Here is a 19167-nt window from a genome sequence, read left to right as displayed (position 1 = left end):
AGCCAACCTGTCAAAATGTGGTAATCAATCAATAAAGACATTTTCAACAATGACAATGAATGCACCTTTTTCACTCATTGAAAAAGTAACCATGGGTGTAATCGTTAGTCCAAACAGTTTGAAAACGAGTTTCTATTGGGCAAATTCACGTAGGTCCCCAACGAATGGTCCCTTCCATTTTTGCTTCTTTGCAACATAATCTAGCCAATCAGAAACGAGAATTCGACAACCCTGCGGTATAATGAGGTATTATAGGAACGTTGGCGACCAAGTTATATTTTCAGCCAATAATAGGAAGCATCATCTTTAAAAAAGTGGGCCTTCACGCGTCAGCGTTGCATAGAAACAGACTTTCTCTATGGAAGCCGTTGCTACAAGAACATGAATATATATTTTCAGGCAATAATAGGAACAGCCACGTTAAAAAAGGGGGCCTTCAAGCGTCTGCGTTGCATAGAAACAAACATTTTCTATAGAAGCTGTTGTTACAAGAACATGCTAGCTAACTAGCTACAATGTTTTGACGTTTTTCCATCGATAGCGACGTTAATGTTTTGATGCTTATTTTGCTAGACCATTGACAGCTAAATAGGGTTGTTAGATATAGCCAAACATCAAATGTCCCTGACTGGATGTAACGTTAAGCATTAGCTACATTTTATCTACAGTTAACTAGTTAGATAAGTCAAGTAGCCACTGGCTAGATAACCAACGAGTTGAAAACATAACGTTACCCGTTTCGCTAGTTTAGCTAATAAGTTAGTTTAGACATATGACTTCGAATGGGGTTGAGTCATATTTTAAGTGAATAACTTAACAGTTACATGCCAATGTGTGTCGCGATAACGTTAAGCGGTTTAATTTAGCTAGCTCAGGAGCTAGCGTTAGTGTAATCACAGACTAAGTGTATTCGGTCATCTTGTTCCTAGCTAAAGTTAGCTAGCTATCTAGTTGGAAGTTAACTAAGCCGCTGTGCGACGCAGCTGATTTCCCCATCCCGAAGGAAGGATGGCAAGCGACGCCAATGGCATTCCTGAACTGGACCAAGATAAATATGATGCAGATGAACAAGTGAAGATCATCTGCCTTGGGGACAGTGCAGTGGGGAAATCCAAGTACGGAGATAGGGAGCATGCCAGCTACCTCTTGTCACTGCAAATTCAAATCAAAGATGATAGTGCATACTTTTTGGGACCCAGGAGATGTTAAACACCTGCCTCTTGTTGTTTTTCAGGTTGATGGAGAGGTTCCTGATTGACGGATAGTATCCTTTCTCATCTATTCCTTCTGTAATTGGTTTTTGAGTGTCACATGAAGACATTCATTGGTGTTTTGGGTTGATGTAGTTAAGTGTTGCCTAGTGTTAGTAGCAGTAATTGGAGAGAAACCCAATGCCTTCATGCAGTGACGATTTGGCTTGTAACTGGTCGCTCATTTGCCTTTTGACCAGCAATGTTACCATATGCTGTAGCTACTGTACAGATAGTTTACAATGTTGTTTATTCTATTCCTTAACTTGTTCTCCAGTCGTCCCCAGCAGCTGTCAACCTATGCTCTGACACTCTACAAATACAATACCACCATTGACAGAAAGGCTGTATTAGTAGGTATGTTTATGAATGGTTTCCTTATCAAAATGTCTGGTTTAGACTGATGAGTTGTTAAGGCTATAAAATAGTCAGCTGGTTTTAAGTAAACCAATCTGTTATTGCTTTAAACCATAATCCTGTTGTTCTGTTATCTGGTTGCCATGCTATCTGTTTGGTTGCCTTCAGCTGTGTTTGTGATTATGTCTGCCCCAAAGACTTCTGGGATACTGCTGGACAGGAGCGGTTCCAGAGCATGCATCCCTCGTACTACCACAAAGCTCACGCCTGTATCATGGTAAGACTTCATGCTAGATTCTAAGATGATACTACTACAAGGCTTGCACTAATGTCATAGCCTGTATCATTGACTGTACCTGGGTTTGTTAGGTGTTTGACGTGCAGAGGAAGATCACCTATAAGAACCTGACCAATTGGTACACAGAGCTGAGAGAGTACAGGCCTGAGATCCCCTGCGTTGTGGTGGCTAACAAGATAGATGGTGAGTCCAGCCAGACAGGCTTATTCTTTAATATTTTATTTCCTTCCCACTTTATTTTTTACTCGGTTGTCTCTATTGTTTGCAGCTGATATGAAGGTGACCCAGAGGAACTTTAACTTTGCCAAGAAGCAGGGACTTCCTTTGTACTTTGTATCAGCTGCTGATGGGACCAATGTGGTCAAGGTGAGGATGGACAACACTGACCTCCTTAATTACACATCATATACTCTGTCTGTATACTGTATTCCCATGCTTAACAAAAAAAAAGGGAACAAAAGTTCTGTGTTCTGAAAATGTATCCTAGATGTTTAAAGAAACAATCAAGATGGCGATGTCGTACAAGCAGAACTCTAGTGACTTCATGGATGAAGTGATGCGGGAGCTAGAGGTACATGTTTCCCTCTGGATATAAGCACTCTGATAATATATCCCCTCTTATTTATTTTGCTGTTTCACTCTCCAGAGTTACCTGCAGCTATTTGACTGACAGTTGCTCTGTCATTAGAATGAATCTATTCGGTGCACATTGAACAGAAAATGATAATACATTTGGTCTTAGTGTTTAGGCTCTGATCTTCAGGGTGCTCACCACCCAAGGAAGTGCTCAGGTATTGAATCGGATCATAGCCAAGCTAGGGGTAGGGACCAAAAACAGGCAGAGGCTGGGGTGGTGATGGGGGAAAAAGTCTGCAGATAATGTGTAATACACAGCTACTGGAGGTCCATTTTAGAGTCTAAGGGTTCTATTCAATCCGTAGCACTGAAGATCTGCTTTCTAGCGCAATTTATAATTAAAAGCAATGTTCCCACAGTCCGGAGACTGCATTCATGGTAAATGCTGCATATGTCGGCTCAATGGGAAATTACCTTTTAAATTTTTAGCGAACAATCTAACGCTTCAGTGATACAGATTGAATAGAGCCCTAAAAGACTCCACTCAAGCTACTCCTTTCCTGAAATGCATCATGTAACCTTTATTTAACTAGACAAGTCAGTTAAGAACAAATTCTTGTTTACAATGATGGCCTACTGGGGAACAGTGGGTTAACTGCCTTGTTCAGGGGCAGAACGACATATTTTTACCTTGTCAGCTTGGGGATTTGATTCAGCAACCTTTCAGTTACTGGCCCAATGCTCTAACCACTAGGCTACCTGCCGCCCCATCATCCTCTATCTGCGGAAGACCATTTCCCATCGACAACCAGCTCCCTAAATAAAAAATATATATAAAACAAACTTTTTGTGATTCTGTATGAAAAGCTCAATATAAAATACATGTATTATAATTATTATGATGTATTTTTTGTTCATCCCCGGCCTGCAGAACTTTGAGCTGGAGCAGAACAAGGATTTGTCGTTACAGACGGCTCAGAAGGGACTGAAACCAGAGAGCTCGGAGTCTGTCTGACTGGATGTTGATACATTATCCTCACGTTATCTTTACATTATACTGACGTTGTGAACACAAGCTCTGATTTGGACTACAGTGCAGCTATGGACACTGGATATGTTATCCAGATAGTGTTGACATTTTACTAGTCTACCATGGGAGAGCCTTGCTCCTGAATACCTGACGTTGTGGATATGTTATATTCATGTTATTCTCACTTTGTGGAAATGTTATCCTTACATTCTCCTCATGTGTGTATTTTATGCCATGAGAGAGCCATGCTTCTGTGGGACTGATGCTATGGAAATGCTAACCTTTGACCCATATAATAATAGTGACCTGTGAGAACTGGGGAAATCTATTGATGTGAGAACAAACATACTGTAGGAAACATGTTGTCAGGCAGGTGAAATGTCTGCATAAGTGTGTGAAGCAGGCTTGTTATTTGAGGTGAACTAGAATGTGAAGCTTTGTAAAATGTGGGGCACACACAATACTTATCATTCCTATTTGGGCTATTTTTGGAGAGCAAAGTGAAACTGTGAATGTGAACTCTCTTTGCCACTTGTGATTTTGTCATCAGCTTTTGCTCTCTGAGGCTTTTACATGAGGATTTGTTCAATGTAAGGTGATAGTGGGGTACATGTATGTAAAGGCTGCTGTTGTTGCTCTTAAGTGCTACAATGTAAAGCCAGAGCTTTTATGCCATGTCTTTTAATGTATTTTAAACAATGAATGTACCTTGTAACCATGTGACGGCACTAGCGACTGTTAGATATTTCAGTGTGGTTTCAAACCTCAGTACTTGCTACCTGACATGGCTAGGCTGCATCAATGTCACCAGTAATTAATTCCAGTGCAGTTATCGATCAATGTACAAGTTAGATATACGTGTGTGTGTGTATATATATATATGATAGTCAACTGGAAGTGTTGCAGAAGTGCTGAAGATAGCTCAGAACTACAATGACTGACCACTTCTGAGAGGTTCACAATCTAGGTGTAGTAGAACTCCAAGGCCTGTATTCTATGTCACTGAAGTGTTAGAATGCCTTCACATTTAAATCACTCGGAACTCCTGCAATATGGATTGAATAGAGCCCTTAATGTTCTCTGTGGAAAATCCACATTTTTTATGAACTGTGATTTAAAAAAAGGATCATTTCAAGACATACTATGTCTATTTGATGTGGTTCCCTCAGGGTATTAACCCTGGTTATTAGTGGAATTTCAACCTCCTTCAAGAAATAAACATTTTATAATCACAGCTCAAATGTACACAATAAATTATTTGGAAATTCTTTACTGACTACTGTGAACTATAGAGCCACACGGCAGCAATTCTCCAGCAGAGGGCCTCAGTTTTCCTTGGGAAAGACTCCGGTCACAACTGACATGGCAGTTGGCACTTCTAAAGTTCTGGCCAAAGTAGATCTCAGCAATGAGGAGCTGATAAACAGGATTCATGTTTTTAATTATAAATTTATTACATAATATAACAAACATATATCTCTGTGGTGGAGCTATCACAGCTGTGGACCTGCCTCAGCCTCACTACCCTGCCGCCCTTCCCTATCTGTTTCCTTATGGATGATAAGAGAACCAGGGTGAAAAGGGTTCAACTGATCTTGTAAATCGTGGGACTGACCATAAAGGGTGTTTTTGTTTCCATTATTGTTATTTTCCAGAAATCTTCTCAATGGCCAGTGGCCACTGTATTCTGTCTTATTTTCCAGTCTGTCTGCCCGCTTCTGCCCTGACCTCTCAGTACGGTGTGTTTGGGAGTAGACATGGTTGGTAGCCTATATCTCCCTCTCTGCAGACTAATGAGTATTTTAATTTCAACAGCAAAAACATTTATACTTGAGTATGCCCTTCCTGTATCTGAGATTACACAGAACTGTATCTTAAAATCCTGGCCTCACCAATAGTCACAGTAACACTGTCTAGCAAAAATCTGTACATCTATAGCACCAAAGTGAACGCTACTATTTTATTCTAGTTAGCTAGCAATCTGACCTTTCACAGTTTCACCTCCTACCACATTTGACACATATGCTGTCAGGATTAATCCAACAATGCTAAACTACTGAATAATATGAATCTACTGAGGTTGTCATTAATCCAGTGTTCATCATTAGTTTCAGCCAGGCTACAGTTCTGTGTGGAGTTCAGTGTCTTTGAGGAAGATAAAGAGCCGGGATGCCTGGGGGATCAAGAGGAGGGGAGGTTTAGATGGGCCAGGCAAGGCCCAGACATAGCATGTGATAGATCCACCATGTTAAACTTCACAGTGCAAACAAGGAGAAAATCAACAATGAAAGAAAACCCCTTTGAATGATGATAAGATCACTAGATCCAGTGGTGGGTCTACCAGATACCCTCTCACTGTGTAGATTGTGCTTTGTTGATTAGAAAAGAAGATGAAGTCGACCGTACAGAGAAACTCATTGGTGTGAATGAAGTGTCTGCCTCACCTTTCTGTGTCCCGCAGCATGGGTTTGCATCTGTATAGGCTACCTGTGGTAAACCTACTAAGGGGTCCAACTAGGTTCTCTGTTACTGACGTGTTTTCTAACCAGGAAAGCAACTGGAGTCCAAACTGAACTGTGTGTGTGTGAGCGCATGTGCATGCCGGCGTGTGCGTGTGTACAGCATGTGTGTATATATGAGCTGTGTGTTTAAACCCATGTCAGCATCTCTCAGCATCAGTTAGACAAGCTATACAACCTTCATCACATTTAAACCAAGCAATACTTTGATACCTTGTCTCAAAATAGATATAGAAATGGTAATAATGCAAAGCTCATAAAATCTGGTCATTTTTCAGGATATATATATATATATTCCTTTACAAAACATAAAAAAACGACTGGAGTTCCACTCCAAAAAGGTTGTGCACACACAGTGGAGAAGCTAAATGAATGTCTGTAGTTCTCAAGATTCCCAGGAGATGGCACCATATTACTGAGTAACAGCTCAACAACTTCCAAACTAAGGTAGTCCTATTAAGAAAAATACACCACTGAACGTTTTTTGTTATTTTTTGGCACGTTTTTCCTTCTTTGTTTCTTTTTTTTGTCGGTCCTCTTCAAAATCACCTCATCATAGCATACCCTAAAAAACTCAAAGTCTGAAAAGAGAGCAAAGGGTGTGTCTCAGGATGAAACGCAGAGCAGAGAGTGTGTAACAGGATGAAACGCAGAGCAGAGAGTGTGTCTCAGGATGAAACGCAGAGCAGAGAGTGTGTAACAGGATGAAACACGGAGCAGAGAGTGTGTAACAGGTTGAAACACGGAGCAGAGAGTGTGTAACAGGATGAAACGCAGAGCAGAGAGTGTGTCTCAGGATGAAACGCAGAGCAGAGAGTGTGTAACAGGATGAAACACGGAGACGAGAGTGTGTCTCAGGATGAAACACGGAGCAGAGAGTGTGTCTCAGGATGAAACACGGAGCAGAGAGTGTGTCTTAGGATGAAACACGGAGCAGAGAGTGTGTCTCAGGATGAAACGCGGAGCAGAGAGTGTGTCTCAGGATGAAACACGGAGCAGAGAGTGTGTCTCAGGATGAGACACGGAGCAGAGAGTGTGTAACAGGATGAAACACGGAGCAGAGAGTGTGTAACAGGTTGAAACACGGAGCAGAGAGTGTGTCTCAGGATGAAACACGGAGCAGAGAGTGTGTCTCAGGATGAGACACGGAGCAGAGAGTGTGTAACAGGATGAAACACGGAGCAGAGTGTGTGTCTCAGGATGAAACACGGAGCAGAGAGTGTGTCTCAGGATGAAACGCGGAGCAGAGAGTGTGTCTCAGGATGAAACACGGAGCAGAGAGTGTGTAACAGGATGAAACACGGAGCAGAGAGTGTGTAACAGGATGAAACACGGAGCAGAGAGTGTGTAACAGGATGAAACACGGAGCAGAGAGTGTGTAACAGGTTGAAACACGGAGCAGAGAGTGTGTCTCAGGATGAAACACGGAGCAGAGAGTGTGTCTCAGGATGAAACGCGGAGCAGAGAGTGTGTAACAGGATGAAACACGGAGCAGAGAGTGTGTAACAGGATGAAACGCGGAGCAGAGAGTGTGTAACAGGATGAAACACGGAGCAGAGAGTGTGTAACAGGATGAAACGTGGAGCAGAGAGTGTGTAACAGGATGAAACGTGGAGCAGAGAGTGTGTCTCAGGATGAAACGTGGAGCAGAGAGTGTGTAACACTATGTCTATGTCTCCTATTGAACCACGGCCCAAACCCCACACAGTGCCCAAGGCAGAAAGGGTCTCTGACACACAGACAGGGGCCATACAGGAACAGACAGAATGTAAAAAGATGAAGCTGTATCGCTCTCAGCACCCCAGTATTATATTGTTCTCTCTCTCTCTCTCTCTCTCTCTCTCTCTCTCTCTCTCTCTCTCTCTCTCTCTCTCTCTCTCTCTCTCTCTCTCTCTCTCTCTCTCTCTCTCTCTCTCTCTCTCTCTCTCTCTCTCTCTCTCTCTCTCTCTCTCTCTCTCTCTCTCTCTCTCTCTCTCTCTCTCTCTCTCTCTCTCTCTCTCTCTCTCTCTCTCTCTCTCTCTCTCACTCAATATATATCAAAGGGTCCTATAATGATTACAGATTTGGAGTTCAGTCTGTGTCTCTGTTTGTGCAAATGTGTGTGTGCACCACGTGTGAGTGTGTTTGTGTGTGTGAGACACAGCCACTGCCAGGAATCTCTGATGGTATTAAGGCTACAGTGGACTCACTTCGAGGGTTTGAACTAGCGCACACACATACATACACGCACCACACAGAGGAGAGGGGGGAGTGTACAGAGAGTCAGGGTGTTCCTCCCTTCACAGCCTGCATGCGCTGTAACGAATGGTGGCTGTATTGCTAGCACCGTGTTTTGTGCAAATCATCTCCTAGTTCAGAGTTCATAGAAAGAATACAATCTGATCACACATTTTTTCCTCAGTGATTAACTATGCATATATGCCAAACATTCATATATAGATCTATATATTTTTTGATTTTCAAAAATGTATATGAAAACTATCATATATACATTGCTTTTGATTAATATAAAAAAGCAAATATTTGTATTTTGTCCATATTTACAGGGTGTACGTCATTTTGAGAGGTTTAAATACTTTAGTTTCTCTTTTTCTTGGTCACTCTGAAATTCAGATTAGGTGAGTGAATAGAAAAAGTTCTTAATGTCTTAATCCAAGAGCTACAAAATCCACCCCTACATTATGGGGGGGACATAAATAAACACAAACCAACAATCAACTCTTACATTATGGGGGGGGGGGGGGGCGACATAACAAATAAACACAAACCAATAATCAACTCTTACATTATGGAGGGGGGGGGGGGGGGGCATAACAAATAAACACAAACCAACAATCAACTCTTACATTATGGAGGGGGTGGGGGTATAACAAATAAACACAAATCAATCCCTACATTATGCAGGGGGGGACATAAATAAACACAAACCAACAATCAACTCTTACATTATGGGGGGGGGGGGTGGGGGCATAACAAATAAACACAAACCAACAATCAACGCTTACATTATGGAGGGGGTGGGGGCATAACAAATAAACACAAATCAACAATCAACTCTTACATTATGGAGGGGGTGGGGGTATAACAAATAAACACAAACCAACAATCAACTCTTACATTATGGAGGGGGTGGGGGCATAACAAATAAACACAAACCAACAATCAACTCTTACATTATGGAGGGGGTGGGGGTATAACAAATAAACACAAATCAATCCCTACATTATGCAGGGGGGGACATAACAAATAAACACAAACCAACAATCAACCCCACACAAAAGCCTAAATGAGTCAGACGGTATGGTAGTGGCCCAAAATATATCCTTTTCCTTAAATAGTGCCACAAAATGTAAAATGGAGGGCACTATAGGGATAAGGGTGTCATTTAGAACACCCCGCATGTTGTCCAGAATCAGGAGTGAGATCGTCTGTGAGGTCCAATGTGAGACAGTGAGCGTTATCCCTACAACCTTCACACAACGTTGAATTTACCACCTGTTAAATGGATACAAAGGAACGTTTCACAGAGATAGATTGCCAAGGATCTTAACTGAGCATAAAGGTTTCAGTGCTACTGTTGACTAGTTAAGGTTTTAGTGGTAGTAGAGCCCACCTGGGTCATGTTCAGGGGAGTCCAATGTTAAACATCAATGTAGATAGTCATGTATTATAGAGAACAGACATGCTTCACTGTTGAGAAACCTATACTACATATTCTTTACCTACAAAAGCAAAAAATCAACTTGTATAATAGCGAATCATGTTTGTTCTTTATAAGACGTCCATGACTGTTGTACCATGTCAGGTCTATTTGCTGCTATTGGACCAGGTCTCTCTTGGAAAAGAGATGTTATCTCAAGGAGAAAAAACCTGTATAAATAAAGGTCAAATAAATCAAATCAAATAAATCTGCGGTATTCAGAATGTTGCTCCCTCTTAAACGCACCACTGTTGTTCTCCCGTTGTGTTGTTGTGTGTATGGATGACACTCACTGTCTCTAACCATTGAGAGAAGCTATTCACATTACAATTGTTGATTTCTTAAGACATCTCGTTCTATAACCCAAACCATGGTCTGAGATGTAGATAATGATGCTACTGGTCTTAGGTTGGATGAGGATTGTGTCTGTGTCTGTGTGTGAATCTAAGTGTGTTATTTGTTTGACCAGGTGAATGTTCATGTGTGTACAGTATATATAGATGTAAGATCTTCATTTGAGCCAGTTTGCTATAGCAGGAAAATAATCCTGCAGCAACAGGAAATGTGAATTATTGTTATATTATAATTAATGGACATTTTTTGTAGGGGTTGATACAAAATCAAGTCTGACATTTCAAAGTGTAAATTACAAACTTCAGAAGCCTACAAGCACTACAAGTGCAGGAAAGTTGCAGGAAAGTTATTCTGCAACAGGCTGATAATTAAGACTCTATCTGTGTATGTCTACATCTGAGTATGTGTTGAGGTCACTGGGTTTAAACTGGGGTCAACTGTGGTTTCACACCCCTCACTGTGTGGGATACCCTTCAGCATGACGGAAGACCGCAAGAAAACAAGCGGAAACGAAAACACAACCTTCTGTTCAAGACGTGATGCAACTTCTCATGCTACTGTTCAGGAAAGAGTGACCATAGAAGGACAGTTAATCAATAGGGTGTTGTATATTGAATATGTATAGTTTTAGTAAAGTTGTATATTTTATGAAATCTATACACCTTCTTTCAAATATATATATATATATATAATTGGTAAAAACAAGAAAATTGTTGGTGGAATAAATGTTAAAGTTTTCTCTCTGTACTCTGTCTAGAAGTAGGAGTCAGATGCTCTGTATATAACGTATCTTTTTTTCAACGTTCTGTCGTCCCCCCCCTCAAAGCTATTTAAATACATTTATATTATATATATTTATAATATTCCCTTTGGAAACCCAAAGCAAATGTTTTGATTATGAAAAAAGCCACTAGTGTTGGTTAAACATTCTCAAAATATAATAGATAGCACAGTCAGTCCGTGAGACAGTCCCAGGATAGATGAGTTCTCCCCACGTGGTCTCCAACACCAAACTCTGTCTCTGGGCACAAGTGTTGAACACAATGCCAGGCAGAGTGGAGAGAGGCCTGTGTCAGTACTGTATCAGTATGTCAGTTCTATGTCAATACTAGGTCAGTACTGTATCAGTATGTCAGTTCTATGCCAAAAGTAGGTCAGTACTGTATCAGTATGTCAGTTCTATGTCAATACTAGGTCAGTACTGCTTCTTTACTCCTGTGTTCAACGTAGCTGATCTCTGTAAGAATATTTTGAAAGGCAACTGAACTTTCCGTTTGGAACGAGATTCATCCTCCTCTTCTTCACACAAACTGGGGATCCTTCAGAGGCAAAAAATGAACAGGAGGGAAAGAGATGGAGGGACAGGGAGAAGAAGAACGGCACAGTGAAGGAAAGGTCTGTGGGATAGGTTAAAGGTGTGACTAAAGGAGCAACTCAAGCAGTCACAAATCAAATGTTCTAATCGGAGCTCATGCGAGATTCTGTTCTGCAAAGAGTTTATGTGCCTCTTTCAGAGGACTCATCTGATAGGTTGTGAGATGGGGGAGGGACTTCATAATTCAGTGCAGTGCTGAGAGCTGCATATGAACGCAATCACTGAAACTTTCAGACACATCAGAATAAAAATAAATGAAAAGCAGCGACCTAAAATGGAGTTTAAAACTGGGGTGGTCTATCCATTTTTCTCTCTCCCTCTTTCTTTCTTTCTTTCTTTCTCTCTCTCTCTCTCTCTCTCTCAGGGCAGGGGTCAGCTCTCCAGCAGCTGTTTGAGTGCTCGTTCGATGTTCATGCGGTGTCCCACCCGCGTCACCCCCAGCTCAGCAAAGTCGTCCTTGGTGAGTGCTGGCAGGTGCGAGCCCTCAATCTCATGCTCCTGAAAGCCGGCCCTGTGCTCCCCCAGGTGGATGCTCTCCAGCCAGTCTCCAACGTCGTACTTGTTCCACAGGTGGAGGGGCTTCTGGTGGAAGGGCCTGAGGGCCAGGAGGGGCGAGCCCAACCCAGGAGAGTGAGAGGGAGACGGGGAGCGGGACCGGGCGCTGGAGCTCCTCATAACAAAGCGCACTTCTTTGGGCTCATGGGGCAGGCTGAGGCTGGATGACTTGAGGATGGTGTGGGGCGGCGTGGTGGGCGAAATGGGTAAGCCGAAGCCTGGGAGTCGACTTAGGGGGTCACCCCGATCTGGGGAGCCCGAGCCGGGGCTTGGGATTCGGCGTGTTATGGGGTAGCGGCTGCCGGGCCGGATGGTGTAGGAAGTGCCGTAGCTTCTCTGGGAAATGGTGTGGAGCTCTCCTAGACTGCTGAAAAGTCTGGAGGAGAGAGCGAAAGATTGAGAGAGAGAGAGAGAGAGAGAGAGAGAGAGAGAGAGAGAGAGAGAGAGAGAGAGAGAGAGAGAGAGAGAGAGAGAGAGAGAGAGAGAGAGAGAGAGAGAGAGAGAGAGAGAGAGAGAGAGAGAGAGAGAGAGAGAGAGAGAGAGAGAGAGAGAGAGAGAGAGAGAGAGAGAGAGAGAGAGAGAGAGAGAGAGAGAGAGAGAGAGAGAGAGAGAGAGAGAGAGAGAGGAGGGTGTTTGGGAGGGAAAGAGGTTGAGAGGGATACAGAGAAAGCAAGCGCAATGAGATGTAGAGAAAGAAAAAGGCAAAGAGATATTAGAACAATGTCACAGTGTTTTTTTAATCTATAAAGCTTCACACAAGTAAAAAGAGCCATTTGATCTGTTGAGCCTTTGAAACATCAAGCCACTGAGGGGCTGCAGGGTTAGTGACCATTACTGAGAGCAAGCTAGTTAAAATCACAGCAAGATCAAAAGCTTCATTGTTTTCAACTACTCAGTTGGTTTGTACATGGCGTAAAGGCCTTATACAAGATGGTCCAACCTTTCTTGGGGTCAGGAGAGAGGAACACTGCAGGAAAACACAGTTGAATTGGAACACTAAGGAACTGGAACGTTACAGAACCGGAACATGGCAGAACATCTGACAGAGCAGAAATGGGTTCTATCTACCAATTCCCTCTGTAGTCGCTTTCTCTGTTCTCTCTCGGTTCGATCTATCCAGTTGCTGGCATATGGTGTGCAAGAGAAACAAGAGCTGCATACTGTCTAGCTAGTGGAAGACGATCAAGCAACACTTGGTGGATCCAGCTCATTCTGACAGAGCAATCACTGAGAGTATCTGCTCATCAATCTCTTTCTATCTCTCACTCCCTTTCTCCCTTTCCCTCTTTCCTTCATAAATTACTTTAGTGAAACTTAATTCCGTCTTATTGCCAATCAAGTTGTCCACTCCGACATAGAGCCCTCATCAGCATTTCCCTGGCTCCCATCGCTCAGTTTCTCTGATGTTCATTCTAAACCCCACTGAGACTCCAGTCTCACAGACGGGGACCCAGAAACTGGTGCAGTTTCACCAATGGCCATTCTTGGTCCGCAAAAACACTACAGTGAATACTGAATACTGTAGTATTTACTCTAGTGTTGCGGACATGATTGCAGTACACTGTCGTATGTACAGTTTACTATAGAATAAATACTGTAGTCATTTTTGTTGTTGTAGTATATACTATAGTATTTACTGTAGTGTCTTTGCAGACCTTAATATTCTGTAATATTTACTGTAGTTAGTTTGCAGACATTACTGTAGTATTTACTACAGTATTTAAGTGTTTTTGTTTTATTATCTTCGACATAGCAGTGGTGGCTATCTCCTTGAGGAAAACTACTGGACAAAATACTCAAAGAGCAAATGTTCCATAACCTGTAGGTAGGTAGGACTGAGGTCTGAACAGATAGTTCAGAGCTTCTGCTCTTTTCTATAATATGTAGGGAACATTATCATTTCTCACTCATGGGTTTCTCACTGGGTGGCACGAATTGAGATATGCAAATGAAATACTGTAGCATATACTATAATAATTACTCTATTGTTTTTGCGGACATTACTGTAGTATTTACTGTAGTGTTTTTGTAGTCTATATTATTCTACATGATCGAAGGATACTAGAGTGTGTAGTATAGTATTCTACTGTATACTACAGTTCACTGCATAATTCTATAGCAAGTACTATAGTATTCTATAGTAAACTGTAGTATTTTTCATGTGGGCATGCGTGTGATTCTCTACTTTACGTCTTTTCTCTACTCATTCGGCAGGCCCAGAGAACAGGCTACTCTGGCAAATGGTGCTTTTTTAATAAAGTCATATCAAAGGGGAATCAATGTCTGCAAGATCAAATAATGATTTATTTTTATGCCTCAATAAATACAGCTCTGATTTGAAGCTATGAGGGTATGTGGTGGAGGGGGTTTATGGTTCTGTCCTGTCAGAGGAACATGATACAAGCCTACTGTAAACACCAACAAATGCCAGGGTTAAAGGATAATTGTTCAAAACCTGGCCATGTCTTTGACCGCACACACAAGCATGCACACAAGTAAAAGCAGTGAACATGATTTCCTTGTGTCAGCATATTTTGGGTCCAAAAGGCTGACCATGCATGTAGTAAGAGTAAGGGTCATGTCTTTATAGCTCTACAGGAGAAACAGGTAGGGCTCTGTATGGGAGAAAAATGGTCTGCTCTGTGGGTAAGAAAGGAGAGAGCTATGGCAGCTACAACACTAGCTCAGTCCTCACACCGTAGATGATGTGCAAACTACCATATTTATACCATATCCCAGTGCTTTCCCTGAGTCTCACTCCGGACTGTACCCTGTGTACACAGTTAGATCACTTTAGATAGTAATGGTTTGATTATTTGTCTGTATTTGACCCAGATAAAGCACTGTACAGTGTGAGACCTGAGGGCTTTGAGGTGAAGAACAGCCAAAACCACAGGAATGACTGGAGAGACTAAGGGGTTAAGGGGAGGGAGGGGTGGAGAGGTGAAGAACAGCCAATACCGCAGGAATGACTGGAGAGACTAAGGGGTTAAGGGGAGGGAGGGGTGGAGAGGTGAAGAACAGCCAATACCGCAGGAATGACTGGAGAGACTAAGGGGTTAAGGGGAGGGAGGGGTGGAGAGGTGAAGAACAGCCAATATCGCAGGAATGACTGGAGAGAGTGAGGGGTTAAGGGGAGGGAGGGGTAGAGAGGTGAAGAACAGCCAATACCGCAGGAATGACTGGAGAGAGTGAGGGGTTAAGGGGAGGGAGGGGCAGAGAGGTGAAGAACAGCCAATACCGCAGGAATGACTGGAGAGAGTGAGGGGTTAAGGGGAGGGAGGGGTAGAGAGGTGAAGAACAGCCAATACCGCAGGAATGACTGGAGAGAGTGAGGGGTTAAGGAGAGGGAGGGGTGGAGAGGTGGAGAACAGTCAACAGAGTAGGAATTCATGTAAAGAGTGAGGGGTTAGGGGGAGGGAGGGGTGGAGAGGAGGCGTGGTGGAAGAGTGAGGGGGGAAATGGAGAAGTAGGTTGGTTTTGGGGACAGGCAGGGAGGTGTGTGGGAGTGCTGGAGGACAGGGTGGTGTTTTCAGTCAGTACCAACATCCATGTGTACTTGCGATTGCGTGTGCATTTGTGTATGTCTTTGTGTGTGTGTTGGGAGAGTGCTGTGTGGTATGGGTTTAGGAGGTGAGACGGTTGGTAGCTACAGAGATGGGCGGAGTGAGATGACATGAGCTCCATGCGCACTTACACGGTCGTCTTGCCCTCCTGGGCGTACAGTCAGTTCTAGACCAATCAGATCAGAGCAGCGGGGCGGAACATGCAAGGTGAGCAGAGAGAGAGCAATGGGAGAGAATGTTAGCATCAGTCCATGAGACATAGCCTGCTAGCCACACCTGGCTCTGCTTTAGACAACTCCTCTGGCCATGTCAAGCCAATGTATGTGTTTGTGTTAGTATGTGTGGATGAATGGTGCCCGTGTTTGTGGGTGTGTGGTTGTGTTTATGTGTTTTTGACATGACAACGACAGCAGAGTTGAGGAAATCAGAACCAGATGAGTCCAGCAGGCCACATGAGAGAGAAATGAGCACACTATTCACATCTCAAACACTGAATAAAAGAATAAAGAATACAAACCAACAGAAAAAACAACCAAATAAAACAATGAGGAACAGGATGAATGGCAAGAGTCTCCTGACTCTGTGTGTTTGTGAGTTTAAACTCAGATTATGGAGACTCATAGTATTGTATAGTAGAGTTAAGCAATAAGGCCAGATTAGCCAATATACCACGGCTAAGGGCTGTTCTTAGGCACGACGCAACGTGGAATGGATACAGTCCTTAGCTGTGGTATATTGGCTATATACCACAAACCCCTGAGGTGCCTTATTGCTATTATAAACTGGTTACCAACATAATTAGAGCAGTAAAAATACATGTTTTGTCATACCAGTGGTCAGCCAATCAGCATTCAGGGCTGGAACCACCCAGTTTATAATAGAGTGTGTACTATAGTGTGTGATGACTCGTCAGTGGACAAATGAAATCCCCAACACAATCACTGATATCAAACAGAAACATATGTAACATAAATAAAAGATCAGAGAAGAACAGGAGACCAAAGAGCCCAACTCAAACAAATGACAACCAGGATTTTCTGAACCAGCCAAAGCTATGACAACATAGCATGAGTGGACATTATTGAATAGATGAATGAATGGTACATATAGCACTTTTGGCAGCATGGATACATTTGAATGAGACAGACATGGACTGGTGGTAAATGTATGGAGCAACACCGAGTGAGTGTACACACCACAGAAATCAAGCGAATGAGTTCTGCAACTGTGTGAAGTGGGTGAAAAAGAGAGGGAGGAAGAGAGAGAGAATAACGATGTGCATAATTTGAGCTTTTCCTTCATTTAAACTGAACAGAAAGAAAGTCTGTAGAAATAGAAGTATCAGATGACGTTGGGGGTGGGACAATGCAGGGAGGTTGATTTTGACTGGATAAGGTCAAGATTAGTCAAATTAACTGAGACGGAGGAGTGGGCCAATCAGAACACTCTGTCACATGACACGTATGACATCACGCTATCCTCTGACATCACAGGGAATGTAGGTAATGTCAGAGTCCAGCTCTGGGATTGGTTGAGTTGACGGGATGTGATACTTACTTCAAACACATGGTGAAACATCTAACTAACACATTTGCTTTGCTGGTACGCTACATGACTGACCATGACTACTCTATAGAATGCTATAATAGTAGTGTCCCTCAGCACCTTATCTGAGAACATTGCTGAGCTTCATGGAGAGAGAGATGAGGCGAGCTCGCAGGCCGCCACTACTGTTCCTATCCACAACCAGGTCAGGGTGGTACTGGTGGTCATAATTGGTCCTCCTGCTCAGTAGACAAACAAAGGCATCAGGTCTGCATCTCAATAGTCCTAAAACCACTTCCTTTCTTCACCTTGCCTTCCTCTTCCCTTCTTTACTTCATAGTCACCGCATCATATGAAAGAACTGGACAGGTGAAAGCGAATTCCAAGAAGCCATCGCCTATGTTGCGCTCACCTGTTCAGCTCAATTCAATACAGATGAAGGAGAGGTGGTGAGGAGAGGAAGGCATTTTAGACTATTGAGATACATCTGAAAACTCCTGAAAGAAGACTATTGCTGCTAATAAGGTTGGTTAACTGAGCCTTACACTAACTAAATCTAAGCTATTTGATACTGTATAACCACAATCACCTACATACATCATAAACAATCATGATCAACATAAGATCTAATATACTAAAATAAGTAAGACCAAACTAGTAAAAACAACTAATGCACAGTATTTCAACAGCAGGCAACGGTTCATCCCACTGTATCTCTGCTGATGTGCTTGAGCTTGAAGTTGATTTGTCAGGTGAGGGGAGGGGGCAGGATCATTAATTTAGCCCAATCTCTCTGAACGTTAAAGGGATAGTTCACTCCAAAAATATATCAGATGTTTTTATACCTAAAAAGTTGAGCTAAAAGTCATGTAGTTTATGCCATTTATGTAGATGATATTGTGTAGATGATGTTGTATATGTGCAGATCCTGCTATTGTATATGCATTAGGAGAAGTCTGCAGTCTCGCGTATATTTGGTATCTGACAGACTAAGATTTTTGGGTTGTACTATCCCTGTAAGCAGCCAGCAGACCATAGTGGAAGGAGGGAGTGAACATGGGAGCTGGCAAAGATGAGAGAGATGAAAGCAATCTAAGGAGGTAGTTGAGGTACTGTATATGTTAACCCTAACCACAGATCTAGGATCAGATTAACCCAGCCCCAATCCGAATTTAAAGCTGGAATCCTTCATGGTGACACTGCCAAGTCTGTTTGTGATATTACAACAACAAAGAAATTACTGCAACACAACGAACACTGTTTTATTGCCTCAGATATCATTGCACGGTGATAGAACAGCAGAACATGTACTGCAATTTATTATAGCATGTTGCACGACGCTCCTCACCTCTGCCTGTCAGCATCCCAAAATATAACAATGACAGTGGGACAGACACTGGTGCTATTTCCCCTACTGCAGATTCCATCTTTAAAACATTTTGGTGTTAAAAAAACAAATTGATCCTTTATCAGTGGTTAGAAGCAACTTTTACCCACTCCAGCTGAGCATTGCATGTAGGAGAGAGGGAGGTGTGGGGGGGGGGGGGGCTGGCAGGGTCATAGGTCAGGGCCTACAGGTCAGAGGTGAGAGTGTGTATGTGCGTGAGATGAGAAGAAGTATTCAGGAAGTGCATCCCTCCAGGCCCTGTGTTACCTTGTTTGCACCAACCGACCAACCCTGCACACATACACACACACACATGCACACACACATGCACACACACATGCACACACACATGCACACACACACTGTTTTTTATTGAGTGAGATTTAGAGCTGATTTACTGACTAGATACAACAAAGGTGACTGTTGAAAGCAGGCCAATGCTGTCACCATGGAAACAGTTTAGAACTCAGCATGTTTCAGGTGGTCTATAATCTCTATACTGTATGGGATTACATCATATAATTATTTGAGATGATCTGAAGTTTACTCAGTCTAGACTTAGAATTGTCAATGAAAGAATGTAATGTACATTGGAGAGAATCTTTAAAACTCCAATCAGTTATTGAATATATATATATATATTTTACATTATAAT

The 19167-nt window shown here is 42.6% G+C and overlaps 2 protein-coding genes across 2 annotated transcripts in view; one reads left to right on the top strand and one right to left on the bottom strand.

The window, feature by feature from the left end:
- Positions 1 to 211: 211 nt before the first annotated feature.
- On the top strand, positions 212 to 4745 carry rabl2 (RAB, member of RAS oncogene family-like 2). Its single transcript, XM_021599989.3, has 8 exons — positions 212 to 1115; positions 1235 to 1264; positions 1528 to 1607; positions 1805 to 1884; positions 1977 to 2088; positions 2174 to 2271; positions 2393 to 2476; positions 3413 to 4745. The coding sequence occupies exons 1-8, from the start codon at positions 1009 to 1011 to the stop codon at positions 3494 to 3496; spliced, it is 675 nt and encodes a 224-aa protein (XP_021455664.1). The 5' UTR covers positions 212 to 1008; the 3' UTR covers positions 3497 to 4745.
- Positions 4746 to 11779: 7034 nt separating this feature from the next.
- The window catches only part of LOC110521950 (SH3 and multiple ankyrin repeat domains protein 3), a 123792-nt gene continuing 116404 nt past the window's right edge, over positions 11780 to 19167 (bottom strand). The window contains exon 21 of the mRNA XM_036976586.2: positions 11780 to 12390. Within this exon, the coding sequence (XP_036832481.2) occupies positions 11832 to 12390 (559 nt within the window). The 3' untranslated portion in view covers positions 11780 to 11831. The remainder of the gene's footprint in view (positions 12391 to 19167) is intronic.

Source organism: Oncorhynchus mykiss, chromosome 1, assembly GCF_057628025.1.
Source record: "Oncorhynchus mykiss isolate SJ-2025 chromosome 1, ASM5762802v1, whole genome shotgun sequence".
Taxonomy (NCBI): Eukaryota; Metazoa; Chordata; class Actinopteri; order Salmoniformes; family Salmonidae; genus Oncorhynchus; species Oncorhynchus mykiss.
The sequence above is the reverse complement of the archived record's forward strand: the minus strand, read 5'-3'. Positions and strand labels throughout refer to the sequence as shown.

What these genes read in the sequence shown, in the direction of transcription:
- rabl2 (XM_021599989.3), top strand. Translation starts at nt 1,009, where the DNA reads ATGGCAAGCGACGCCAATGGCATTCCTGAACTGGACCAAGATAAATAT. An exon ending in CAGAAAGGCTGTATTAGTAG is followed by an intron (nt 1,608 to 1,804) that starts GTATGTTTATGA and finishes TCTGCCCCAAAG; the next exon opens with ACTTCTGGGATACTGCTGGA. An exon ending in GGTGGCTAACAAGATAGATG is followed by an intron (nt 2,089 to 2,173) that starts GTGAGTCCAGCC and finishes TATTGTTTGCAG; the next exon opens with CTGATATGAAGGTGACCCAG.